The sequence below is a fragment of the Varroa destructor genome, unplaced genomic scaffold (assembly GCF_002443255.2).
Source record: "Varroa destructor unplaced genomic scaffold, Vdes_3.0 BEIS01000005.1, whole genome shotgun sequence".
Lineage (NCBI taxonomy): Eukaryota > Metazoa > Arthropoda > Arachnida > Mesostigmata > Varroidae > Varroa > Varroa destructor.
In genome coordinates this window covers 40,736,381-40,762,575 of record NW_019211458.1, presented here as the reverse complement: position 1 = coordinate 40,762,575, position 26,195 = coordinate 40,736,381, and the positions used below count along the sequence as shown (strand labels likewise).

At 39.9% G+C, this 26,195-nt stretch overlaps 1 protein-coding gene across 5 annotated transcripts in view; it reads right to left on the bottom strand.

Moving 5' to 3' along the window:
- The window catches only part of LOC111251432 (uncharacterized), a 47,388-nt gene extending 21,238 nt beyond the window's left edge, over positions 1–26,150 (bottom strand). For 3 of the 5 annotated variants that reach the window (XM_086989985.1, XM_086989986.1, XM_022807997.2), the window contains exon 1: positions 19,738–20,636. In XM_086989985.1, the coding sequence (XP_086846111.1) occupies positions 19,738–19,819 (82 nt within the window). In that variant the 5' untranslated portion in view covers positions 19,820–20,636. Of the gene's footprint in view, positions 1–19,737; positions 20,637–23,846; positions 23,911–25,367; positions 25,522–26,010 lie in introns of those variants that run through there. The other 2 variants (XM_086989984.1, XM_022807996.2) reach the window with 2 other exon arrangements.
- Positions 26,151–26,195: the final 45 nt, after the last annotated feature.

Below are 26,195 nucleotides of genomic sequence, written 5' to 3'. Positions count from 1 at the left end.
GATTATTATGGTTTGCCCGTAGAAGATACTACAATCAAACCGAAATCTTGCTCCGTTATAGTGATTTCGTTTTCTAGAGAAGGGCTATTGGTTTTATATACATGGCTGTTGAATAGAAAGGGTGAATGTACTCTGAATTTTTCTGGTACTCTGTTATAGATTTTTCTACACGCCACGTCTGTATCTTCATTCAAATAATGTTTAGTTTAGGTCGATAGAACTACCTTCAAGGAGCCGATAGGTTTACTAATATATCTGGTCTGAAAACATTTATCTCATAGGTGCTCTTCTCGCCTTCCGATTGCCTACACGTCGCTCCTATTGCACCTCAGCCCTCTCTGATCAGATAAAAAAATCTTAAAAGTTATTTAACAAATTTAATTTTAACACCTCTATCTGTCAACACTTCTATTTACCACCTTGTTAGAGAGTGCCGCCGCCCTCAGATCTACTAGTCGACATGTTCAGATGTCGTGTCTGAGATTTTTCCTCAGGAACGATACGAAACCGATCGTGTTCTTTTGCTATAGTGGGCGCAAACGTCGTTTGATCGTACAGAGGTACTGAGCAAAATATGTGGCCTTTTGGGCGGCCAACATGCATCGTTCAGTGTTAGGCCGCAAGTATGTTCAGTTACGACTGCTTCATTGGCGGAAAGTATATTGTCAGAAGGTGTATGCAGTTAAAAAAATCGTACGGTGTTACACGTCGAAGTCTCGATAGCCCAAGGGGCAGACAGCAAAATCCTCATCTTCGTAGATCACGTTTTATTCTGTCCTGCCTGACAAGCCTATTAGGATAATTTCAGGCTATTTGAAGGAGTTCCTTATAATAGTCGGCATGCTTCTGGAGACTATTCTGGACTCTGTGATTTTGGAACATTGCACCCGACGCTGTCCTCTGATTAAACTCCGTTTCCCAGAAAGTCAGATTTTATCGCCTACGCAGATGATCTGACGCTACTTGCAAGAGCATTTCGCTTCCGGAGGACGAAACTGGTAGAGAGCCATGCCTAAGGGATATAAATTGAATGGACCAACGTGCAAGTGGACCACGTTAAATCCTCAGGATAAAAGCCCCACCGTGTCCGAAAACCTGGCAAATGTTGCTGGTATGGTAGCCCGTAATAATGTGTTTCGCATTTCGTTCATGAAAGTGCTTTATCATTTTAAGTGCGCTCAAACGGCGCTGTCATTATGTGTAGATCATATCGCATCATTTAATCCTTATATTATAGAGCTCTGGAAACATGCATGTTCCTTTCAAGCGTAAAAGTGGCGCACGTGAGATAAACTCGCTTCAGGAACAAGCCTAAATGCAGGTGCACGTATGCGAATATATATATATATATAATTCAGATTGAACACCTCGGCGAGGAAAGCTTTTTTTTGCAACAATCTGCGCTCCACCATGCTTACTGAAAGCCATACTATATCTAATATTTAAACGCGTATAAATATACATAGCATTATAGACTTCGTGTAGTTCCTGCTTCTCGCCAAAATATCATCATATAATAGCAGCGTCCGATAAGTTATGACAGTAGACTCCTACACTAATTTACCAATTTTACCATGACAACTTTATGTAACAAAGCAATTTCCCTCCCAGTTCTGCTTGCCTCACGACCCGGACGGAACGTAGCTCAATATTAGTCCGGCATTATTCAACTTCTTCATTGCTTCTACTTAAACCGTTGTCGTCACGCTGGATCGCTTTGTTCGTCTAGCAGCACCGTCAGGGTGGAGGCATAATTCGTATCTAGACTACTTATATGATATAAAATTATATAGTATAATAATTTATCTTTGACTATAGCACATCCCGCAGGCGCGTCTCAGCCTGGTGAATTTCGTACGAAGAACGCTAACGGGACAGTAGCAACAGGCTCTTATTATGTTTAGTTGTTATTATTATATTCGAGACTGCAGCTGAGGCGTACCGATGTCCGCCCTGCGGCACGGGCGTACGTACCAAATTTAAGAATCAATGTTTCAACGGCACAGTCTGTCGGTTTGTGTTAGTTACCCTACCCCTGGTAACTAACCGATTTGTCGCGTATGTAAATATCATGCCCAGCCTATGCACGCTGTTTCTAATATGTAATTTTGAATAATCTTTTTGTGAGATATATATATATACACACTTGATCGTATGCCGTAGCGTCGTGTGTAAGCGTATGCCGAATTTCGAAAATCGTGGATGGGAAGATGGTTCCGCGGGAGCTCACGACTACTTATACTGGCGGGTCCCACCAACATCGCGTTACAAGGTTTTAATCAAAACAGGTCTTTTTTTTTTGTTGGCATTAGTACAATGATAGTTGCTGAGATAGATGTCTGGCGCAATTGTCACGCAATCTGCGGCGTAATCAAGATCGATTTGTCTACGACGCAGCTTGAACTATGAGTGTGATCATGCTAATTAGGGGTAATGGTGAGTTGGTACTGTGTGATGTTGTTGAGTTTCGAACACCAACCATGGACGATGCCTCGAGAGCGTTTACAAGGCCACTTTTAGCAGAATCCGAGACACCGTTTGTTAAAAGCATATTTCATATCCAGGTATAAGTTTTACTTAATATTACAGCGCATAGATGACAGCTATTGAAACAGTAAAGACGTACTTAAGCCCGTAGCCCAAAGACGTGCGCCTGCGTAAATCAATGATTACTTGAGAACGAACACAGACACACAGAAGATGGAAAAACTGTATCGTGCCAACTAGCGTTATTATCATCATTACAATCATCCTTATTGCGTTTACCGTCACTTGTCGTACGGTACAATAAGAAATATGATTTATAAACAGTTTATTACTAGAAGAACATTTTGGTTATATATTTTCACCGAAATGACTGTGTCTTTCACTTGTTATCGAAAGCACAAATGAAGAACACCAACAACTTACACTCTTGTGCGTGCGTTTATTACTGCGTTATTACGTGATAAATAGCAGCATGTGCTACATTGCCTACGTCGGACGCCGATGTCACCGCAATCAAAGCTCGTAAAAGGGCTATCACGTGTGATTGATTGTGACGGTTGAATTCTTATTGTCTTCTATTGATGTACGTGATCGCTGCTATAATGTATCGATTGAGTCAATGATTGACGTTCAACAAATAAACACGTAACGTGGCAATGACAAATATCAAGAAAGAAAAAAAAAAAAAAAAAACAAATCAGAAACAAAAAGGTAGACAGTCAATACCCGCTTGTGTAGCTATATGTCAATCCATAACTATACTATCATCGTTGCTATCGCATTGCTGCTACTAAGGCCTGTCGTCTGCTTGTCAAACTATTGGTTATAGTTTCAATTTGTGCTTGTCTGTAGGCCAAACTGTTAAGCCTGAATCAGTCTCAATCATGTACAACAAGAGAGTTTGACCTTAAAGCTCAGGCCACCCATTTCAAGCTATATGATAAAACCGGTTTTTTGTTTATACGAATCATCTAGTGATGTACCGTTGGCGGCGCTTGCAGCCCGAAGGGCGATTGACGCACAACATTAACTATTCAGCAAACAAGTCGTCCATTTTACATGATAGTGAGTCATACTTGGTAGTTTGTTAGAACGTTCCGTGTCATCAGACGTAGGCATTTGTGCTTGTAGGTTTTTGATATTGTATTATGCTAAATCGAACATTTTAAGAGAAGAAATTCAAGTCAAAATAAAGGAGTCATATCCTTATAACGTGTCGATATCGTACGCCAGCGGTAATTAGGTAGACCTGCTTATGTTTCAGGTGATTTCGATGAGACGAAACGACGCCGCCAATTTGGATACCCTAACTAACTTGTTGGGTGAAGTTATTCATCTTTAAATGACTACATATTTTTTTTTTCTAATTAACATACTTTTTGATACAAAGGTAACTCGTTTTAAGTTATGATGTCGACTCCTTTTAAAACACAGAAAACTCAATACAGAAACGCGGCATACTAAGATCCCGACACAAAACGGATGACAAAGCGGTTCTCCCCCTTTTTTCGGCGGAGCTTTATATTCAATAGGATACAGAGTCGGTTATTATAGCAACTATTATTATTATAACAATGTTGTTTAACATTATTTCGCATATGATCATCTTCAGTTTCCAGCGAGATGTCGCGTACCTAAGCGGTCCTAATGGAAGTACGATATTATAGCCTATGAAGTATCGAAGAGGGTGCATTAAGTATTAGATAATTATCACATTAAATATTTTCAAAGCAAGCTTCGAGCTTCGAATGAAGGCGCAGGACTTTCCTAGAAAGACATGGTACTAGAAGCATGTAGTAGTCAGCGGTTCAATGCACATATTATTACCCGTATTCGCAGAAATCTTTATTAAGTCAATCGAACTGCCATATATGGATGGATACGCTACACATGGTACAAGACTTATGATCGTTTTTGCAATTCAGAATTTCTCGGAGGACATTATCTAGGCTATAACAGGGCAGTTTCTGGTAACAAAACAACTTCGAACGATCCAAAAACATGTTACCATGCAAGTCTAACATGTTCTAATAAATTTTCTTGTTCAACCAAAAAAATGCTAAAAAAAAGAAAATTGTCCCCACAAATCGTCGCCAACATCTTCTTATAATGGACACGGAAAGGCCCAGTAATTAAGGATCGCCTTAGACTACATTCGCATTGCGGCAATGTTGCCGCCAGGTATCATCAGGTCCTATGCGACGAAAGAATTCAACAGATTCTCGCATAACGCCACCCATTCAATATCAGAAAGGGTTTAGGCATCGTCTATGCTTAGATGTAGATTTGCTAGCGGCAAATGATGCTAAACGGTATACCGTCAACAGAACTCAATCAACACGATGCACGGAGCAACGTTCAATTTTATATCACAACACATGTGTACCCGTCGTTCTTTTGTAGGTAAGTTAGTTGTTAAGTGGATCACGTTCTACACAGGACCCTAGTGTTCATATTACGTACAACTACAGGTATTAACACGTTTGCGAGTGACAGACAAGTAGGCATGATCTGAACATCAGTTGGTTCCTCCTATATAGTTCTAATTCAATCCAAATGCGTAGTCTATGAGACGATGGCTGATTGCTATAAGAAATACTCAATCTAACAATTTCAATATAGTATTTAACTCATTACTGTTGAATAACAGGATAAATATGAACCTGTGGACGCGATCATAACAAACATTTTTAGTCAAGCCATTAGTATGACGCTGTCTCACAAATAACTAACAAACGTAATTAACTCTCTAATGAAGAATAAACGCATCGCACTACGTTGCATATAAATAGAGCCGAACAAATCGCGAGCCAATCGGGGGCGTCTTTCGAAATATTTGACATCACAACGGATCCTTCGCATCTCTACGCATTAGCTATCCGCAGGCCATTAAATCAAGCTTTTCCAAAACGGATCAACAACACACTATTCACAGACGCCAACCTCAAGCTAGTTTAGCCTAGTAAGGCCTATTAATTACCTATGCACGTAAGCTGCGTGCATAACACAATCAGATCGTTCTCAATAAGATACCTACAGTTCATTGTGTATTGCTCAAATGGAAAGTTTTGATGTTCGTCTTACGACATCATCGTACTTTTCACGCCACTGCTGTTATTACCTATTTTACAAATGCCCCATAACAACATCGTATGTACAATTGTATTCTAGCTATAATGAGGTCACCTGTATTCAAATAACGCTATTGCCATGGTCACTTCACTTCGCGCGTGTAAACGATGGCTCAGCAGACCGATGGCATTGGGTTTTCCCGTCAACGAAACACGTGACTAGGCCTTTTTGTCGGTCATTGTGATCCATTTAGCCGATCCATTGCCGTGCGTGTTAGTGCTGTGCTGAGCTGAGCAGCATGTCGGCTTTTGTTACCGGATCGTATTATCAGGTCAACGGAATGTAAGCGATATCAGACGGTAAAAAGAAGGCAAAAAAAAGGTTCCCGCCACAAGTCAGTGTGAGACCAACGGTTCACTTTAGCGTTGACGTTCTTCTGCCCACTTTTTCGTCGCACTTATTATAGCACATTGACAGTAACACTCCAGCTAAACAAACAGCACACAACTTTACCAAGTGAAACACAACAATAAGAACAACAACAATAAGTTTTATCTACAACAAAGGACAACATTCGTTTAAACTATAACTAGCGCCGATACCATTGCATCCGTGAAACGTAACTACTGTTTTAGCTGGCGAAATGCCCGAGTTAACCAAGGACCCATGAAAACCAAGCGCCGAAAGTTTTACTCGACATCCATAGCATGTACTACCCATATTACCTGTATGAGTGTCTGTTATGTGTCCTATGTGACGCCGAATGTCAACTGATACGTCGTTCCCTTAGCTCCGCTGATAAGTCTGCTGCATTTTGTCTTTAACGATTACCAGCTGTTAAATGATCTATGCATTGCAGCATTAGCAGACTGAAGTAGTAATAGGTAGCTTCAAGGTGCGTGGGGCTGGGCGCTAGCACCGAAGTGCACAATTCGACCTTACGCTGATCAATTGCAATAGCATTGCCACCTCTTCATTGATAAAAGTGTTTAGTTTATCTTAGTGTGCGTTTTGTGCCCTTTACTCTATATGTTTAGTAGGGGGCATGGTCGCCGCTACATCGGCATTGTCTAAGAGTCTGCAAAGCTGTCTGAGGAACCTATTGTCTAGTGCGTCCCGTCCACTGCTGTTGCTACTGATAGGTGTTGTCTGTCTATCTTAGGATTCGTTTTATGCGTACGCCACATACAACGGCGCCTATGTATAACAGCGTACGAAGCGACACCAACAAGGCGCTACCGCTGCATACCGCGAAAGCTTCAACTATGAGTCCTGCAGGTAAACAAGCTCAACTAAAGTCGTTCACACTGTACAGCTACTGAATCAGCAATCGAACCAGCGTTCTTGTATCGCTTAGCCGGAGATGCGTTCCTATTAGACTTTACTGTTGTAGCAAAAAAAAAAGGCTGAAATTATCCAACATAAAAGATATCGACCAGCCTATTTAGCTGATTCGCGTAGCAGCACGAAGGTAGCTCCAAGTTGAATTTCGTTATAAGCACGCAAACGAAAGCGATTACGTTCTCGTAGATTTATCAAAAACTTAATAACACGATCAGTGTTATTACTAGACGTTTTTATCGCATGAAAAATGCTTATGAGTATCAGTTTTCCCCATAGAGCATTACCGGATTCTTCTCGAAAGTCCAGTTAACATATAGCAGTTTATAATAGTGGCGTTTCCATTGTTTGTGCTAGAAAAGCACCGAGCAGACAGGTCAACCGGTGACAAATTGCTTCAGCTTCCGTATCAAACATAAACGAAAGGCTGTAGTTGACAATGTGGCGTAGGCCCGTCGAGATAAATGCACACACACGCACAGTACCTACCCGTGAATAATCGCGTCGTTCGCAATTCGAGTTCGTAGGGCTAGACGACGTTTTACTTTACCGTTCAGCTGGAACAATTTTCTAAAAGAAAAATTTGCTTTTATTAAAAGGAAGCATTCGATGGATACGGTAAATGCATGTAAAACCAAGTACACTGCTTGATAGGCGACGTATGGAATTAATCTATATATATATACATATATATATACATATATATATATATATATTATATATATATATATATATACATAGACGTGTCAAAGAATTATCACGCTACTATGCATTATGAAATAGCCAGCTGCGACGACTAATATTTCTACGAGCGGAAATATCGCGAATAAGTACCGTAGACGTATCTCAACCACGAGTTACCTATTAATTCGAAAATTTATTATTGGGCAATATGCCATGTTGAAGACGGCCAGCTCAATTCTGAATACCTATACATTACTAGTCTTAATCTCACATTGTGATACATGGCAAAAAAAGAAAATCGTTTATCTCTGAGACTTATACATGTGTGAGCTTCATGCCATGTTCAATTAGTTCAATCTGTTTACCTACTTAGATCGCAACAAACCCTGTGAAATGATGCCCAGCTGAATCTAGAATACGAAGAACAGGTCAGAAGAAGTGCGGCGATGAATCGTAAAGCTATTACGTAAAAGAATCCGTGTTTCTTCTTGTTCATAATCGATGTAAAAATGTCTTCAGTCTCAATTGTACAGCATCTACGCACAATGATGTTCGGCCTAATGCGATTAGTTATGCCCTTACCCGCACACTGTATCACAATTTATAAAATTTCGTTTGTTGCTCAAAAGCAATAATAACGGCGGCAATAGTACCTGTCCTCACTCTGAGCTTTTCGTCTGTTGCAGTAGCCGAAGTTGTTACTTTAGTGACGTCTCATCGTGTCATTGTTTCGGGGCCCTTCTTTGCCTCGCCTTGTTTCCCTTTCTTCATCCACAAGAGGGCTTCCGACAGTTGAATTGAGGGAGTGGCAACTCAGTCTTGATGACATCTGCTCGTCACTAGTAGCAACAGCTATACTTCAAGTAACGACAAATAAATCTGCTATCGCCGACAAAGTAATCACCAACCGTATCGATACGACGTAAAATGGATAGGTAGACAGACATACCCAGCTACATATAGACGTAATGGCACCAATGTATGGAAGCTGCGACACTAATAAAGATTTAAACAGATGAAGAAGAAATAAAAGCTGAAAAAGTTGTTTGGAAATCCTTTCCTTTTTTTGTAATGGGCCTCCTTCATACACGAAATAGAAACCTTCATCTGTCTCGGTTTTGCTCTTATTTGAACGCATCTGTACGTGTCTTCACTACCATCGTTCGCTCAATTCATCGTCATTACCATTCAAATAATCGAAGCCCTGACACTTCGATCCGGTCGGGTGGACAGTGCAGAAGTTAAACGGTTAGAAACTGGCGTCATGTAGGTCGGCTAGAATGAACACCTATGCTATGCTGTAGCCCCACACAATAAAAATCTTATCTACGTATGTGTCCGTGCACGTTCCCATAGACCTGTATATTCAAGTAAAAAAAAAAAAAGATACAGCGGACATTGGCGGCATCTGGCATCGAACGGTAACTGCTGGGGCAAACAGGTCACAGACGTACCCGACGCAGGCAAAATACAGGGCACTGAAAATGAACTGGTCCGCTCATTTTTGATCGGCGACGGCCGCGAAACAGACAGCAGGCACTACATTGTAAAGCACTTTTTAAGCAGACGTAGGTAGTGTTAAATTGAATAAATGCTTTAGTCTTTACGTTCGGTGCTTCTTGCTTTGAGGAATACGGAACGATGTGCTTCGGCACTCGAATTTAGTCGACCATTGCCTATTTCGAAGTTTACTAGGCCAACACATTACCGCTGCACCATAACACGCGGATAGGTAATCTAAAATTTAGCCATTGAATAATAACCCTAGACAGATAGAAGGTAAAGAGAGTCTCAGTGATCACTTATTGCTGGTGGCAAATCAACTGGCTGATATCACATACCGTAGCCTCTTCCAGACGCGAAAACTTAATAAATGGCTAAATCGAATTTTTACCAAAAATTTACCAAAGAAAAAAAATACCCTCATCGGTGTTAGGTCCAGAGCACTTGAAAATTTTTGCTCATAAGATAAAAAATCGCGCTTATTTTACGCAACAAGTAACATGACTTAATTATTATAATATAACAGCAATAACAAGAATCTAATTAGACAACTATTTGTTAAATATGTCATCACTTACAATTCTTTGCTTGTCGTAGCGGCCAGCTGGGTACGGTACCTATTCGACTGCAGAACTAGAAAGGCCTTTAAACATCCTAAGAGTCATATAGAGATCGGTAAAATGTATTCTTTGCGGTTTCGATATTTTTCATGAAATGAACCTTTCTGTCATAGGCCTTTTAAATAAAAACTTCTAATAAATAGATGCTTAACAAAAACAAACTTAAAACCAAAATATCAAAATGCGTTATCTCTCTCTTAAACAACACGTTCGCTTTCGGGCCTTGTTTACATGTAGCTCCAGCCCAGCTAGATGCCTCACGCTTGAGCAATCTATGTTGTTTCACTAATCATCTACCGTTATGTGGGCATGTTTTTTTTTTATTTCGAACGTCTTAAAAACACATAGTCAGTCCAATGGATGGTTTACTGGAACATCCCATAACACTGAGCTAACAGGTACGGTCGTTTTCCTCACAGCCCCTTTCTTGTCTTGCGCTTTTCGTCTACCGGCGTACAATATGATCGCGTGTCAGGTTCGTTGTTCAGTTTCCCTGTACCATTTAGCTTGGTCGCACGACGCGGTATGTTATGTTCAGAGGCCGTTACTTTTATTGGTGCTGGAGGGCTGTCCCCTGCCGCCCCATTAAACGTTCCATCAAGTACGCACTGAGTCCCTGAGCTTTCCTCCTACCCTTCCCCCCGGGCATCTCAGCGCTATTGCTTTACTATATTCGAGCAAAAGAGAGGAAGAAGAACCACGGAACTGTTAAACAAATGAAACACCAACTCCCGGGTTACCTTGAAAAAAAGACTGATGGACATACACAACAATTTAGTATGGGTTGAGGGCTATGATGCGCGTATTTCACCAGGCGAAACCAACCTCGCAGTGAACTCTAATGCAGGCGTATAGTAAACTACGACACCCTATGGAATAATGGACGTGATGCCTCAAGCAACACGCCGTGAAGACACATGGAAAAGCTGGAATGAGCCTGTTTAGGTTCCTATAAATAACGTTTTACAACTAACCGACCCGTTGAGGCATTGCAGAAGATAGCTTGAAACCGTAACGAATGATGACAAACAATACAAGCCATTCTGGGTGCGTCCTATCTGTTATTATTTGTTATTTAAAAATATGTGTTCGTCTATAATCCAACTGTAATTTGTAGCATTAAACTGTTGCCCGCTGATATTTTGCCACAGCCAGTTCGCTATAATTAAAATTTATTGATTTCCTAAGGATTCGCACGGCATTCCGCTGATCAGGCTATTTTACTAAAAACATAAATTACTTACCCTAATCGGTAAAAATATTCTAACATGGCACTGATTCAAGCAGTACAGTGCCAAATAGAAGAGTCACAAACTATGCTAAATCATTATAACAAAGTCAATTAAGTAAATGCTGACACAAACATATATTGCGCTTAATATCTATTGCTACGATTATTATAGTACATTTCGCAGGTGATTTCAACCCGCAGTTGCAGGCTTTGTTTGACCTATTTCGCTGACTGCAGTAGCCTTTGGTGACTATCACTGTTAAAGCACTTTCAATGGCATAAGCTTATAGCGGCTAGTAGACTAGGCCTCACGATAAGATGATTCTTAAGCGTTCAATGCTTTGTCCTGCTAGATTGTGATATCACTACCTAACTAAGATCCTGACAGGCGCCTGCCGGTTGGCTTACATGTAGGTCACTCTTTCTATTGACTAAAACACACTAATTGTTTCGTTCATGTAAGACTAGAGAAGTTTCTACAGCTGTTGACGTCTTCCTGCTGGGAGCCTCGTGTCTTCCGTTAGGGTTGGATTAAGAATGGTCTTCCCGCGAGCGAAATTTGCCGACCTTCCACCCCAACGAGTCATGGGTAACATTATATATAAGAGAGCTATTGTGATGGGCTACGGATGGTGGGAAAATTGTACCGTTATTTCTATAACCACGGCTATAACCGTAAACTACAAGACGCATGCGAGTATCGGCGCCTACCAAGTAACTACCAGCCAACGTTGACACCTGATGACCCCTTTTATCAGAGCTACCTCGGTTTCCGAAGATGGCAATCACATCTGTATAGAAATATCTGTATCGTTTGTTGACAAGCTTATCACCTATCGTCCACCGTTCTTGGGTAAAAGCACGTCGACGAGAGCATTAATACTAGCTGGATCGTGATTGCTTTTCATACATCGATCGTTTTGTAAACAAGTTTTCATCTTAACTGACAGATAATAATGTCCACAACAAGACCGTTACTACCAGAGTTACTTGAGCATTTCACCTAGAATTGCACCGCCGTGTAAGCGGTACCGGTCAGTGCTTATTATACTATCAACGGCTACAGTTATTAAATATTGCAAGCGGTGATGGCGTGCTCATATAGAATAGGTGAACCGGTCGCATCAAGCGCTATATGATTTAATATGTTTTTGTTTAAATCTTAAAGCAAAGAAGCATTGGTGTTTCTGCATCGTATCCAACGGTGCTACTGCGTAAATAGCTAAGGAAAAGCAACGTTGCTGAGTATTATTGGTCGTAGTAAAAATCATATGCTTACGTTTAGAAAACAATAACGAGATAGTAGTAATCATCGTTCATGGCTAACATTATTATTGTTCTCTATGATAAATATATGCTATCAGTATTGTTGTTGTTGGGGTATTTCTCCTGTCGTTAAGATATAATAGAATGGTGGCAGGAAAAATCGCGCAAGTTCCTATTTCATCAAGCTTGCTTCATACCATAGCGTTCTGTTATAGCTGACGGTTATATAGGATGAAACATAAAGATATCGTAGAAACAAAGACAAAAAAAAAAAATATATATATATATATATAACGAATATACCCATACGGGCGCAGAAGACTGTAAACACTGTGTAGGCAGTGGAACTTTCGCAATTTGCGTTAGGCTGCGATCCTTGCCTCCTCACCTATATTGCGGTGAACGTATAAAGACGAGCTGAATATAAACTCGTTCATTGATAAAAGCTTACCATAGAAAATAAAATGCATTCAATTATCTGTAGTTGGTTTCAAAGCGCGAAATATCGTTGGTCAAGAATAAAAAATATATGGAGATTTCGAACCAATTTTCCATCTTGGTTTGTACTCATTAGGATACTTTAAACGTCTAAACTGCTACAAAGGGATCTGGCGAAACTTTAAATTGCATCGCTTTTATTTATCTTAATAATACTTTACTTTTTACACACGTTTCTCAACGTTCCCGGAGCTTTTCGAAAGGCATACATGTACTATTTGCCCTTCCATATGTAATTTCTGTATCTATAGCTTTTTGAAGTAAATTGATAATACGATATACTTGCCCACTAGTTGCCCTTTTTAAGGGATGGAAAATCCCGCAACCAAGATGATGAGAACAGACGGGTTGAAGCCGACATCGGATACTCATTTCCTCAGTTCAGGAAGTTATTTAACCGTCGCGAGCGGTTCTTATGCTCTCATCAAGCAACCAGACTGCGTGCCTTCGCTTCTCGTGCCGGATGGTCCACGGAATAGAAAAAAATGAATTTGAAATAGCAGGCTGCATTATTTCATTTTTGACGAGTAGCAGATGCTCGTGATATCGATTGTAAGTAATAGCATCACTTTACGCTCAGACCAGCTCGACACTGCTACAGAACTCGATCTTTCTCCAGGGTGGTGCCATTGTCCCGTCTGGTTATTCTTGGGTCCCGACACCTGGTTCTCGCACTTTTCAACTCTCCAATATCTTCAAATGCTGGGTACTGTGCTTTTGCTCAAGGTCTCTTTACTTTATAGTGTTCATAGAAACTTTCAACAGATTTCCGCAGTCCCGTGGCCTTCGAAGAACAGAAACTTGATAGCTGAGCGTTAATTTTTGAGACTAAATGATTTATTTAGTTCTAAACTAATTTTCTATGGAACAAACTAAACCGGTTGTGATTTATAAGCTTTTCGATAATTGGAGCGTTTACCAACCATCTGCTGTAGGTACATAGTTCGAACACCTTCATAAGAAAGAAAGAAACATTATTAAGTTTGATAGATTCGCTTGTAACAACCTGATATATTCTTGATAAATCTACCTTAAACAACAAAATTGCATAACCTATATTTAACTCAATTATTGACTTCAGAGATAGGATTGGCCAAACGCGATGTCAGCAAGGCTTATCCTTAAAGTCACCTGTACAACTCACTTTTTTGGAAAACAAACTGGCACTGAAAGAGCTAAAGCGCTGCTGCTTGGATGCAGCCTCTTGATACAGTACCCGATAATTTGACTTCTTGTTCCCAGATCTACCATTTTTTTTCCTTGGATTTTAAAGAAAGCTAGGTGACCATGAAATCGATAACTGACAGCATTTTGTACTCTAAAAATAGAAAACCTGGGAACCGAACCCTGGATTTGTCCAGCCTGACGAATGTTGAGTCGGACACACACTTGAGCACCAAACAGAGCGAGTAAATTCCAATTTGAATCCAGCTGGATTAAAAATGACGCTAAAAAATTTAATCACGTATCATTTAAGACATAGTTCAGAGGAATGCTACGGAAAACAACGGCTGGCTAATGGAACAACTAATTTTTAGAGCAAAATAAAGATATACACGGCGAATGATATGATTTTCCTTCGCGTTTCGTCGAATATTTAAGCTATTTTGTGGAGGGTTTGCAGGATATATATATATATATATATTGCAGAACGAAATGCAGCGGTAAAGATTTGGGAAGATAAGTAGCTTATGCCAAACCTGCTAACGGAATTTACAGAATTATGTGCCTCTATTCATAAATGAAACAATCCATTAAGTAAGTAAATAGATTAGATAATATATAATTTTTTTTTTATATGTACTATTGATTAACTCCCAAAAATCACATATTTTTTAAGGTTCACAGGTTTTGAGTTTATGCACGACCCAAGCTCGTATGGTATGGTCATACTATTGTGGCCGCACCGATAATAATGAATATAAAGGGTAGAAAACACGAAAGATAGGGATCTTGAAGATGACGGCCATCAAAGCTCGATCGTCATATAAACGACGAGCACAATCTGTATATAAATTTAAGGAAGCTGTATTTATTTGAAGACGAGCAGTGCTCAAAAACCTTGTAATTACAAGACATAGAGTCTTTCTGACCTCTGAACCTTCTGCTGGAACGACGTTTATCTATTACTAGCTAGTTAGATTTCTTGACACAAAATAGTGATCATAAAATTCTTTTTTTGCTTAGAAATTTAAAAAAAACAATGAATTTTTATTGAATTAATACTTGAATTGTATAACTTAACTGCATGAGTAGCCGAAGTGGTATTTTCGACAAAACAAAAAAAAAAAAGTTGCTAAAAGCATAAAATACTCCAGTATGATTTCATGTTGCTCTCTATTCATTTTTTTCGTTTCTTTTAAATTCAACTTGTTCATATATGTCCGAAGAGGAGTCCATTCTCTAAGCCTTATGCTCGTGGCACGAGAACTACTTTCTATTTCATATGACCAATAACTCATAGCAGGCTGTGATGAGCTTATAAAAAGTGTTATTTTAGCTTCTAGACTAAAATCATTAAAAGAAATGTCTGCTTTTCTGAGGCGCTAACAAGAAATTACGCTATTGAGTTCAGCCTTACTTTACCTGTTTTACATTATCCGTGTAGCCCTAAGCCGCTTCAAGGGAAATTTTGTCTATCATATCGCACGAATTGTTTGCAGTTGACTGACATTCCCATCACTCTCGATGACACGATCGACCATTGATGCACGAGCTTAAATTTCTTCTCATTTGCGGTACGCGTATAAAGAGACACGCGTACAATAAGTAACTTCTCTAATCTCCAGTCAAATCAATAAATATATGAGCACTGTTTAGGCCATTCCATCAATGCAGCCGAAAATCATGAATTGCAGGGAAGTACTGGCCAATTATGTGCTTCGAACACCGGCAAGTGATTTCGTTTACTCCATAACCGTGGTGGACGTGCTGCAGATCTTCCTTGCGATCTCGACGGTTGACAAGCCCCTTCATTGTAGGTAGCTCAAACGCCAATGCCGGTGGCGCCAGCAGAAGGAAGGATTAAACTCTTTTTGTTACACATATTGCCAGTTCATAGCGAGAATCGCGTCTGATTGAATTGTAATAGCAATTGTTGGACCGAACATGACGGCTAAATTCGTGTCCGACAACCCGACTAACATAGCACAATAATCATTGGACGGTAAGGTGTCTTCAATACCCTTCATTCATAACGCTGCAATAGATAATAATAAAAATCATAGCAAATCGATGCCCATCCGTTGTTCGGCCGTTGACTCCGCTTCTGTTATCTCCACCATCTTTGTCGCTCCCTCCTTCATTTAAGCGGGTACTGGCCCCTGATATTGGCCTGTGATAAAATTGACATTTGATAAGGCCACAGCGACGCTTAGCCGACATCATCGCCGTTATTACCAATCGTTGCCTGCAAGGCTATTGCAAACTAGAACAGCAACCTGGACAGAGATCCCAATCGACGGTACCGAGATCTTCGACGTGAACTGCGCCAGACGTTCGAACTAACAACAATTGGGTGACAATGCGCGATCAAACGCGATGCGACAAGGCTCTGGTGGCGTCCTTAACAGCAGCCGTCGGAGAGAAAGTACCCGAGAGAAAGATTTCAGCAGTGCTTCTGACACCAATTGTACAACAGCCTCACAGACGAAAGCGGCGTTGAGGTCCAATAATAACAGTTTGTTTCGCTACTGTTAAATGATTAGTAACAATTATTTTAGTGAAGGAACAGTGAAGCCGGCTCCTTTCGGCGTTTTAACGTATGGTGTTAAACGTAGGGTGGCCGCCTATCAACGCTACGTCACTCGACGATGGCTTTGATCCGCTTGTGATTCGTGTCGGCCACAGACGCAATACTGACCGTGTACATTTACGTAGATATGGACAAAGTTGTGCTCCGCCGACGTAATGGTGCGCGGCGATGTCCTGAATTAGACCTGTGCTTTAGACCACCCTACACATTCCGATATAAATATGATGTAAGCACAGCAGGTGGGCACCGTAACAGCGTCCTATTCTATTGAAGTGATGGCGATAGTTTTTGACAACAATTTTTCTCTTGACCTTGTCATTGCAGTTGACGTCGTTTGGTATCGTCATGCGTTTATTGATCGTAGCCTTTATCACTGCGCTGACAAGATCAACATCAATAGCAAGCAGGGGTTCAGAAGGATAAATACTGGCGAAGATTTCGGGCACGTCTATTTATAATAGGATATAATAAATATTTGTTGATTTGCAAGCACAATGCTACGGCACAGATATATACGCGGGAGTAGGCTTTACTTGTTTAGATAAATTCTTTTTTTACTTGGTACAAGCTGCGTTATGTAAGTTGTTGGCCAGATTGGAAACATTTATATTTGTTTACACATACATTGAGACGGCTAGCTAGATGAAAGACAGCCGAATGAATAAGCTATAAGCACAGATAAGATGAATAATCGGCAGTTGTTTACAAGGCATTAAAGATAGTTATCGAACAACAACAGCAGCAAAGACAAACGTAAGATGAATCGGTCAAATACTTTACGTACGTAGCATAAATTCGAATGAATTAAATTTTGTCTCTATTTGAAACACAGGCACATGACACACCGATTCTGGTTGTTTTTACATATGGACCTGATAGTATCGTCCGGTCATGTTTCAGATATAGATACATGATGATTACAAGATAAAAGTAAAATAAAGATAGCTCTATTGAATTTCATTTGGCCTGGCTACTGTTGGAAAGGGCCCCAATAACAGTCCCGTTTTGACAGTGATAATATTATAGAGTATAGATTTTTGTAATATAGCATCGAGGGCTATGTGGCTTTTCCTTTCTATCCATTTTTGTTGTTGGCGACTCGATGTGTCTATACTTCTAGCATGGGGCTGCTAGCGAGGTCGAAGGTTGGAAGCCGACGGCCGACTTTTTTTCCAATCAGTTTCCGCGTTATTATTTAATATGGGTAGATGGTGGGTAATCAATTGAACGGCAGCTTGAATCAATGAAATTTTGTGGATCTTCCATTAAAACCTCAGAACTAAAACAGTAGTCCTTAATAAGGACATCAACGCTATGAATGATTCCTGGTTGTTACGGCCTCATTTTTTTATAATTGAAAACTAAACTTAGTTAATTTCGGTAAAAATAATACTTATTTACGTTGAGCAGCTAACAGGTGCTTAAAGACGTATTCAGGGTCTTGACAGCACCTTTTGAACAGTTACGCCAGAACAAGGAGATATTTCAACCGGAAAAAAACGCTAAGAATTTCAGTGGGCAAAGCTCTTTAAGGTGGTTATAAGTAAATGCCAAATGGTAACTGTATTTTACATGGCTCTCTTACCTCTCTCATGGATCTTACCAAATGTAATTACAAGAGGCCTAATCCGAACCCAATGGCTTCCAACTTTTTCTAACAATAATTCAAATTCGTTTAACTTTACCTTATAATCAGAAAATTGCCATCGTCGACATGTTTGTTTGACCGAATTTTCCTAATTGATCAAGTTAATCCTCATATCAGACATATTTACTAAGGAAAATTTCCACGTATATTGTTACTGAAGTGTTCTATAATTACAGTTTGTTTCTTAATTTCGTTAATAACTTTGTTACTTGGCCTGAGCTTATAGTAAAGATAACGACCAAAAATTCTATTGTTTTTTTTTTTTAGTTCATACTAAAATGAATGGAGACTCAACAATACACATTACTGCATAGTGTTTATCCGTTTCACATTCGAGATATTCCCTGCGTGCATAGAGGTCCCAATTAATATATCATGTTATTGCAACGTTCTACTGACAATAGCACATCATTGTCATCCATCATTGGCACACAAGATATGCACACCGATGAAAGATTTCATTTTCTTGCGCGTGTTTTTTTCTCTGTTACTATTAGTACTACATTAGCATACTAAGTGCTATAATCAATGGCAGTTGCTTTGTTAGCGTATGTTATTAATCGTTTTCGGAAGTGTGGCTTAACATGCATAGGCCCGTGGCCTTGTTTTATTTCTCTGTGAAATAGGAACAAGCTTCTACGTTAAATCGAAGCTGGAGCACTGATTCTAGCGAAAATAAGCCTTACAAGACACGTCGTTCATACTGTGGATTGCGAACTATTAGGTATAAATGGACTAGCAAAAATAAACTTCTGCCTTAAAAACTGCCAAACCCTTATCGACAGTTTGTTCTGGATCGACCTTAACCGCAGCTTTTGAAAATTTCTAAAAGTAAAAACCTCTATCTATTATATAGCCCAATAGCGCACCACGGCAACACCACCAAACAAACTGTACTTGGCTTTGATTCAGATTTTTACTGCCCCTCTCCCGAATATTATACAATCTTCTATTGAAGATCATTAAGTGAGACGTCTTCATGAGTTCAGGTGAACTGCTGGTGTCTCATACAATATGCCATAGGTATTTCGAATAACCAAAGTTGAAATTTATACTGCACGGTTGCCAAACTGCCTTCAGTCTACTGCTCGTTGATGGATCTCACTTGGTTAAGGTTAGTTCTAATGAACCTTTTTCATTTTTTACTACGTTAGCATTGATTCTATTTCGTTGCTATTAACATTGACAGATTTTTGGTAATCCACACCAGATTCAGCATAAACCATGTGCTACTGCTCTAAGATTTACTTTCGAGCTCAGGCTGCATAATAAAAAATCGTGTCACTTCTGATATCATTTCATATTTCCTATATAGGAAGCTTTAGTATTTGTAATTTGCATCCTGTCGTAGCGTTTGACAAAACAGCCTGAGCATGCAAGTTCTTCTCCCAACTTTAACTGCTTGTTTAAGCTTTTATCTGAACTTAAGACAACGTTCAAATAATATACATAACCTTATTATGCTGTACAACCTTTCGTGTGTACCAGTAGCAGCAACAGAAAAGTTAGTTTACATCAACAAACCCAAACCTCAACTGCCTTAGATGCTTATATAATCTTATAGATTGTAGGCGTAATCCCGTGATGTTAAGGTAATAGCCACCTGAAATGACCGCACCCGGCTTATACTCACATCGTTTGAGGGCGCGATCCGCACTCGATACTCCGTATACCGCAACACTAACAAGGAACAGCACTGAGCACTTCATTATCATCTTTCCGGTAGACTACTCAATGAAGGTGTCTGCTTCAAAGACGATTTTTTCAGATACCCCCCGCATCAATCTAACACCAAAGCACCCTTCATGCGACCGTTACAATACGTTCCTATTGAGCTCAAACGTCGAACTTGTATACACCGCACGAATACAACTGTAAGTGACTTCGGTTCGTATTTTACGCACCACAAAGGCTTCTTCTTCGTCGGCGTTGATCCTGATGATGATGATGATGATGAAGACAAAGATGACTGCAATTATTCAGGCGCACCTTAGTGATCTCACGTAAGAGATCGTCTATTTTGTGGTTACGCTCTATATTGTTTTTGGCATTTTATTACGATGAATGTTATTGTTGTCGTTATTTCTAATTGATCTTCATATCGCGAAGATTTACGCTAAGGAATTGTGCCGGTAGAAATGAGTGTGGCAGATAATGTGACTGACTAGAAAGTACAACGATACACTATTGCGTGGACGTTAACCGATATATGCTCAAGTCATTCGTGCGTAACGGTATAGAATGATAGCTAGTGGTCGTCGTTGGGCGTGAGCGCACTTCGCTTAACACTCTTTTTTTCTTCGGTTGAGAGCGCGACGCTTCAGCCTCTTGCGCGCGATATGCTACGAACCAGTTCGTGCTGGGGCTATTAGGCACAGCAACAGAGTGGTTCAGGTTTGAAAAGCTTCGCAGAAGCTATATCTGCGATGGCAGCGGTCCGGTTTACTGACGACCGGGCGCTACTGGCAAGCGGCGTGAAGCGCACGTCGTTCTTATAGACGGGAAAGGGCAAGAGAGGGGCCAAGGTGACATCTGTAATAACAACACAACAACAACAACAACAACAACAAGCCAACCAATCATTCCAAGCTCAGCAGGCAACAAGAACAGCGAACCACAGCAGTAGAACAACAACGCACGAGTTAAAAAAAAAAGACGACGACGTAACCAGTGTATATTCGCTAGCGAGCATTCACTAGCTTGAACCATAATTCTGTTACTGTTATTAATGACACCGTATCGGCTACTTTTAACCGTATTGGGTCGCGATTTACCTTATATGCAAGCAGCGGGTTTGTGATAGAGAGCCGATACTCTGATAGCTGTCACATGAAATAATACAATTGCTATCACGAATTATGTTGCACAGTAAGCGGTACAAAACGCCTGACGATGATAATATAAGTAGAATTATAGCAGATAAACGCTGGCTAGCCATCTGATTGAGTACACACTTAAAGTCACATACTAGATAACAATTCGATTACCGACATATTTCAAAGGTAATCGAACTGATTTATTGAAAGATTATTTATTTTCCACGATAAACTGAGAGTTTCTGCTAAGCACGCTATCGTACACAGTCACTCACTTAATAGGCAGGTGCATTATGTGCACCAAACTGCTGTTGGTAGGCCACGCGCGATACTGGCTTTGATTTCAACGGCCAACTTGAGACAATTAGAGCTTGGAATTATTCATCTGCTCAGCAGACGAGCTTACGAACAGGTAACTGAAGAATTGTCGTCGGCAGCTAGTAAGGTGATATAACACCATTAAATGATGAGCTTAGCTTGCAGCTGTTCCAGTTGAATTAGCTGTAGAACATATGTACGCCTTTTTGTAGGAGGCCTTTGGGACGAAAAGTGCAACATACCAAAGTTTTAACATCATCAAGGGCGGTCCCGACTTGCCGATCGATTGCACCAAACGACAAAGCTAGTCACCAACCTGTAGGACTACAATCGATATCATAATCGGCTATCCAACGCCCTTTTGCCTAACGAAAATTACAAGTGAGATGGGGAAAAATGACTGCCATGACCTGTTATCTCGCAAAAATGCAATAAACAGGCTGCTACACCGGCGGAATAATATATTGTGCACGAGAGATGGGGTACCGCGAACTTTTTGTCGCTAGTTGATTGGGTCAACTCCTGGCGTCAGTGCTCATAAGAATTCGTTTGAGTAGGTCGAATATTAGGAAAGATGTTCGTAGCCGCTTTTGTGATTTTGAATATAATTTTTAAAAGACAATATTCTTGAGATAATGATATAATAACAGCAAGGACTTCTGTCATCTTGCATACCTTTATAAGTTGACCAATTGAGCAAAGGCTAACGATGGCAGGAGTAAATCTCACTAAATACTTTCTCACTTGAATCCTTATAACATTGATACCTAATGGTGTTCGTTTCGATGTGTTTATGTTAGCTTATATGCATATTTCCAATAAAAAACATATAGGCTATATACAAGTGTGCTATAATATTTGAAACGTTTTTATTTATTCCTCGTATATTTAGCCAATTTGTCTTGACCATTCCTCAATCCTTACACGTACGCCTTAGCACACCTATTCCACCTGCACTTATACACCATCAAAGAGCAGATTCGTCAAGTAGTGAGTTTATTTTCTATAGGTTATCAATAAAGCGGAGTGAAGCAAAGAAGCCTGTATTACGCGAAGCAGCTACGGTGACAGAAACATACAGGCTTTTCGCCATACATGATGTAATATGAAGCAGCATCTATCGCCGGATTCTGAATTCTCGGAATCAGGCTGTGAATATAATGCGGCGATGAGATCCTGCGTTGTCCTCTAGTTGTCGGATCGTACATCCATCAGGTTCATCAAAAATTCGAGGAGACTGGTAGCACCGACCATTTCTCGTTTAGGCAATATCCTGTAAAAGCAAATGCCGCTGATACCTGTTGAAAGTATAGGCGTAAGCTTAGGCCCGAATTTCTTTGGCGCTACCACCGAAGTTGCTTTCTTCTCTGTTCGACACCTTCCTTTTGTTTGATCTTTTTCTGCCGGGAGATACAGACCAACTCATGCCTCGTTTTTGGCGAGCGGGTGCTCCCAGAGGATCTTCTTCATAATAGCTGCGTATCCAGTGTACATCATCTGTAGGTAGAATTTAGTTCGTAAGGAAACCATCTTTGTTTCCCATTTTCAGTATTTTCGCAAAAATTTCATAACATGTACTTCAACGAATTCCATACTTAACCACTAAGAAGCTCACTGTCTACACTTTGGCTTGCTCAAAAGCTTATACGTACCTCGGTATTCCGTTTTGAGTGCTGGTGTATTGGTATCTTCTCTATTTCCAGGTTTCATTCTTCAAATAATAGTACCAGTAACAAGCCGTTATTTCGCAAGATACCCCCTTCGCTGGAATCATTGATGGATTTCACCAGTGCTTTCACACACAAACGTACTCACTGAGTGTTGATTTTTAGCGCTGAACGATGTGTTTACTTCTAAGCTCATTTTACTCGAATCGTAGTACTCAATCAACTTACACCCAACAGAAGTCAAGGACTTAGCGCAAATATCCACCGAAATTTGTCTGCTACTGCAGCGTAATTTTAAAGGTATTAGAATTCTTCTCCCTGCTAAATTGCTTTAGACAAGATTTTCTGTCAGATAACCGCTAAGTTGACTGTCAATAGGTTAATCCATAAGGTTGGTTGAAGCGAGTGGTGACAGCTGGGCGATCTTGATTTCAAAACGATCTTACTATACTGTTACTATATTATCCCTACTGAAGAGTTCTACAGTAGGATCAATAGCAGCAATAATGCTATAAGCAGCAATATCATTCATCATCACTCGTAATACTAATAAAATATTATGCAGATATGTTTAGTTGATAAGCGGCAAAGTCCCAATGTGACCTTGACTCGTCCGAATGAGGCAGAGTGGCACCAACGTTTTTCGATTGCAGTTTGGGCTCTGAGGGAAAGAGGTTCGTACGTCTTGTCCATTTTGCCTGTTTTAACAAGCGGAACAGCTGACAAGGACCGCACTAATATCAACCGTAGGTCCAACAGTCGCAACAGTTACGGCACAGAGCCACTAAAACTACAAAAAACACCGACCATGAAACCCGGCAGCCAACAGATTTTTTTACTTTTCGGAAATCCACAGAATGGGCACAGGTTTCAGTAGATGAGTATCTTCTATGACGTGAATCTATAATAATAATAATAAGCATGCGTTGTCTTTTTCATACCGTACGATGAAACGGCGTTGAATTTTAAGAAGACACCACGTAAAGAACAAGCGTCGATTGATGTCTGAAAGATACAGGACGGACCATGAAAACCAAGTTTACATATACGCCAATCGTTCGCTAATACCCCATAAACTACCAGGGCATATAGCCCTGGTAGTTTATGGGGTATTTTCCACTGAATATAGGGCAAATTATCTAAACTTTTGTGCGCAACCTTGCTTCAGTAATTTGGCAGTAAGCCTTGCTGGATGATTCCCAGGATGGTCTCAAATTTGAAAACATCAAAAGTATACATATATGCCTCATTTTATAGCAGAGTCCTGTCGTAGGCACACTGGTCAAGCGTAAAAATTATCGTAATTTATTACAATAAATATAACTGGAAATATTATGTAATATCTTTAAACTCAACCAGAAATAATATGATAGTTCTTAGTGAAAATTATTTTTGATTTATGTTATGTTTATCAAATGATAAAACGTTAACATGAATGTTAAGTAACTAGAACATTTCTCTAGCGTCGCTATTATTGAGTAAGGATTGTGATGTAGCTATTTTAGGTAGCTCGCTAATGGTGTATTTTCATATGAAAGTAAATCGACATTTAAAAGTTACAACAGGGAAATGGTAAGAGAACTACGAAAACCTGGCTCGGAACCTGATTAAAAAATTTCTTTGCCAATAAGAAAAAATAGCCAACTAAATAACGTCAGTGTCTGGCTTAAATCCAATATTCTCGCGGGTTTTAGATCGCAGTCAAGTGGGGGCCTAAGGAACGTAACGCTTTTCTCAGAAAAGCTAATAGTTCGTCAAGTCGGTGTGAAACGATTACAGCATAAGACTAAAGATCTTTCAAAAGTCCTTTGGTCTGATACCTTTGGGCGGAAGTACCAATGGAGCTAGACAGTTACACAAGGTCACCTGTTCGATCATGTACACGTTGACTTCAGACTCAGTTGGATCTAGAAGTCCTGCGACCATCAAGGGCTCATTGGCGGAACAGTGCGATGTTGGAAACGTAAATCTATTTCTATACAATAATTACGTAACAATGAACTTGAAAATGTGTGATATGAAAATAAACATCGAACAAATGTTTTATTTTTAAATCAATTAAGTCCAGCAGCCGTATGTTAGACATATACGTCTAGGCATGCTCGATTCGTTAAGGAATATGTTTTTCAGTGTTCGCTTGAGTTGTTTTTTTTTTTTGTTTTTCTGTTGAAAACAAACATGCCTCATGCTTTACTGTATTAGACAAGCTGGCGCTTTGATAGGGGTGTCAGCGCTAAGGTAGATAAGTGATACTCATCTCCGTAAAGAACGTAGGTTCCAGAAATTTCTATCGGATAAGCGTTACTGTATCAATTATTAATATTATTTGCTACTTTTCCTGTTTACGACTAGTATGTAGCCTTAGCTACTATGTATGCCAGAAAATAATTAGATCGCCGTACATTAAGTGAATCAATTGTCCCTCTTCAATTGCGGCTGCTTGACAAATCAAACTTGCTTACCGATATATGTAGCGTATTGTCCTATATACATATATATATATATATATACGCGGGCTTGCAAACTCGAAATAGTCATGCTCCGGGCGTGATACGATTTCTTAGCTAGCTTGGTGGGTTATCGAAGCAGCCAACAGGGTTGTTACCTTTACGATATCTAGAACAAAATTTTAAATGCTCTTATTGCCAACAATCTGCTACGCACCAAAAGAAACCAAACGAGCGAAATATCTGATTTTACGCTATTATCATTAACAACGCAATCCGTTAAATATAATCGTTTCAAATATATGAGTTTGAAGGGTGAACAAGTACAAAAAAAATTGCGATTTTAGCATACTTAACTAGCTCTCCTCTATCTATGTAGAATATCGTTGTACACCGGAAGCTTTACTTATACATATATATACAACTTATCAATGTTATATACAACGAACAAGTTTATATCAAGTTATCTATAAAGATTTGTGGAAACGAGCCCTCTTGAAGCGAAGAATCATAAACACTTGCTTTGCTAATCCATTCGGTTTAGCCATTATTATTCTATACCCGTTCGTAGAACATTCCTTTGAATGTGTATTATTTATAATTATCTGTAGAATTATTTTGCCGTCTACCTTCATTACCGGTGTTGAACGTTGCTTACCGTTGTGCAGTCACGATTTCTGTGACGCGTCGTTGTGCGTATCAAAACGACTCACCGTTCGTGTTCGTCTGGTTTCCCTTTACTGAATCTGTACCTCTCTATCGCTTTGTTGATGGTGATTGAATGCGCACAGATCCACGCAGATGCGGATGGACAGACGCGTACATAGATCATAACGCATTCAC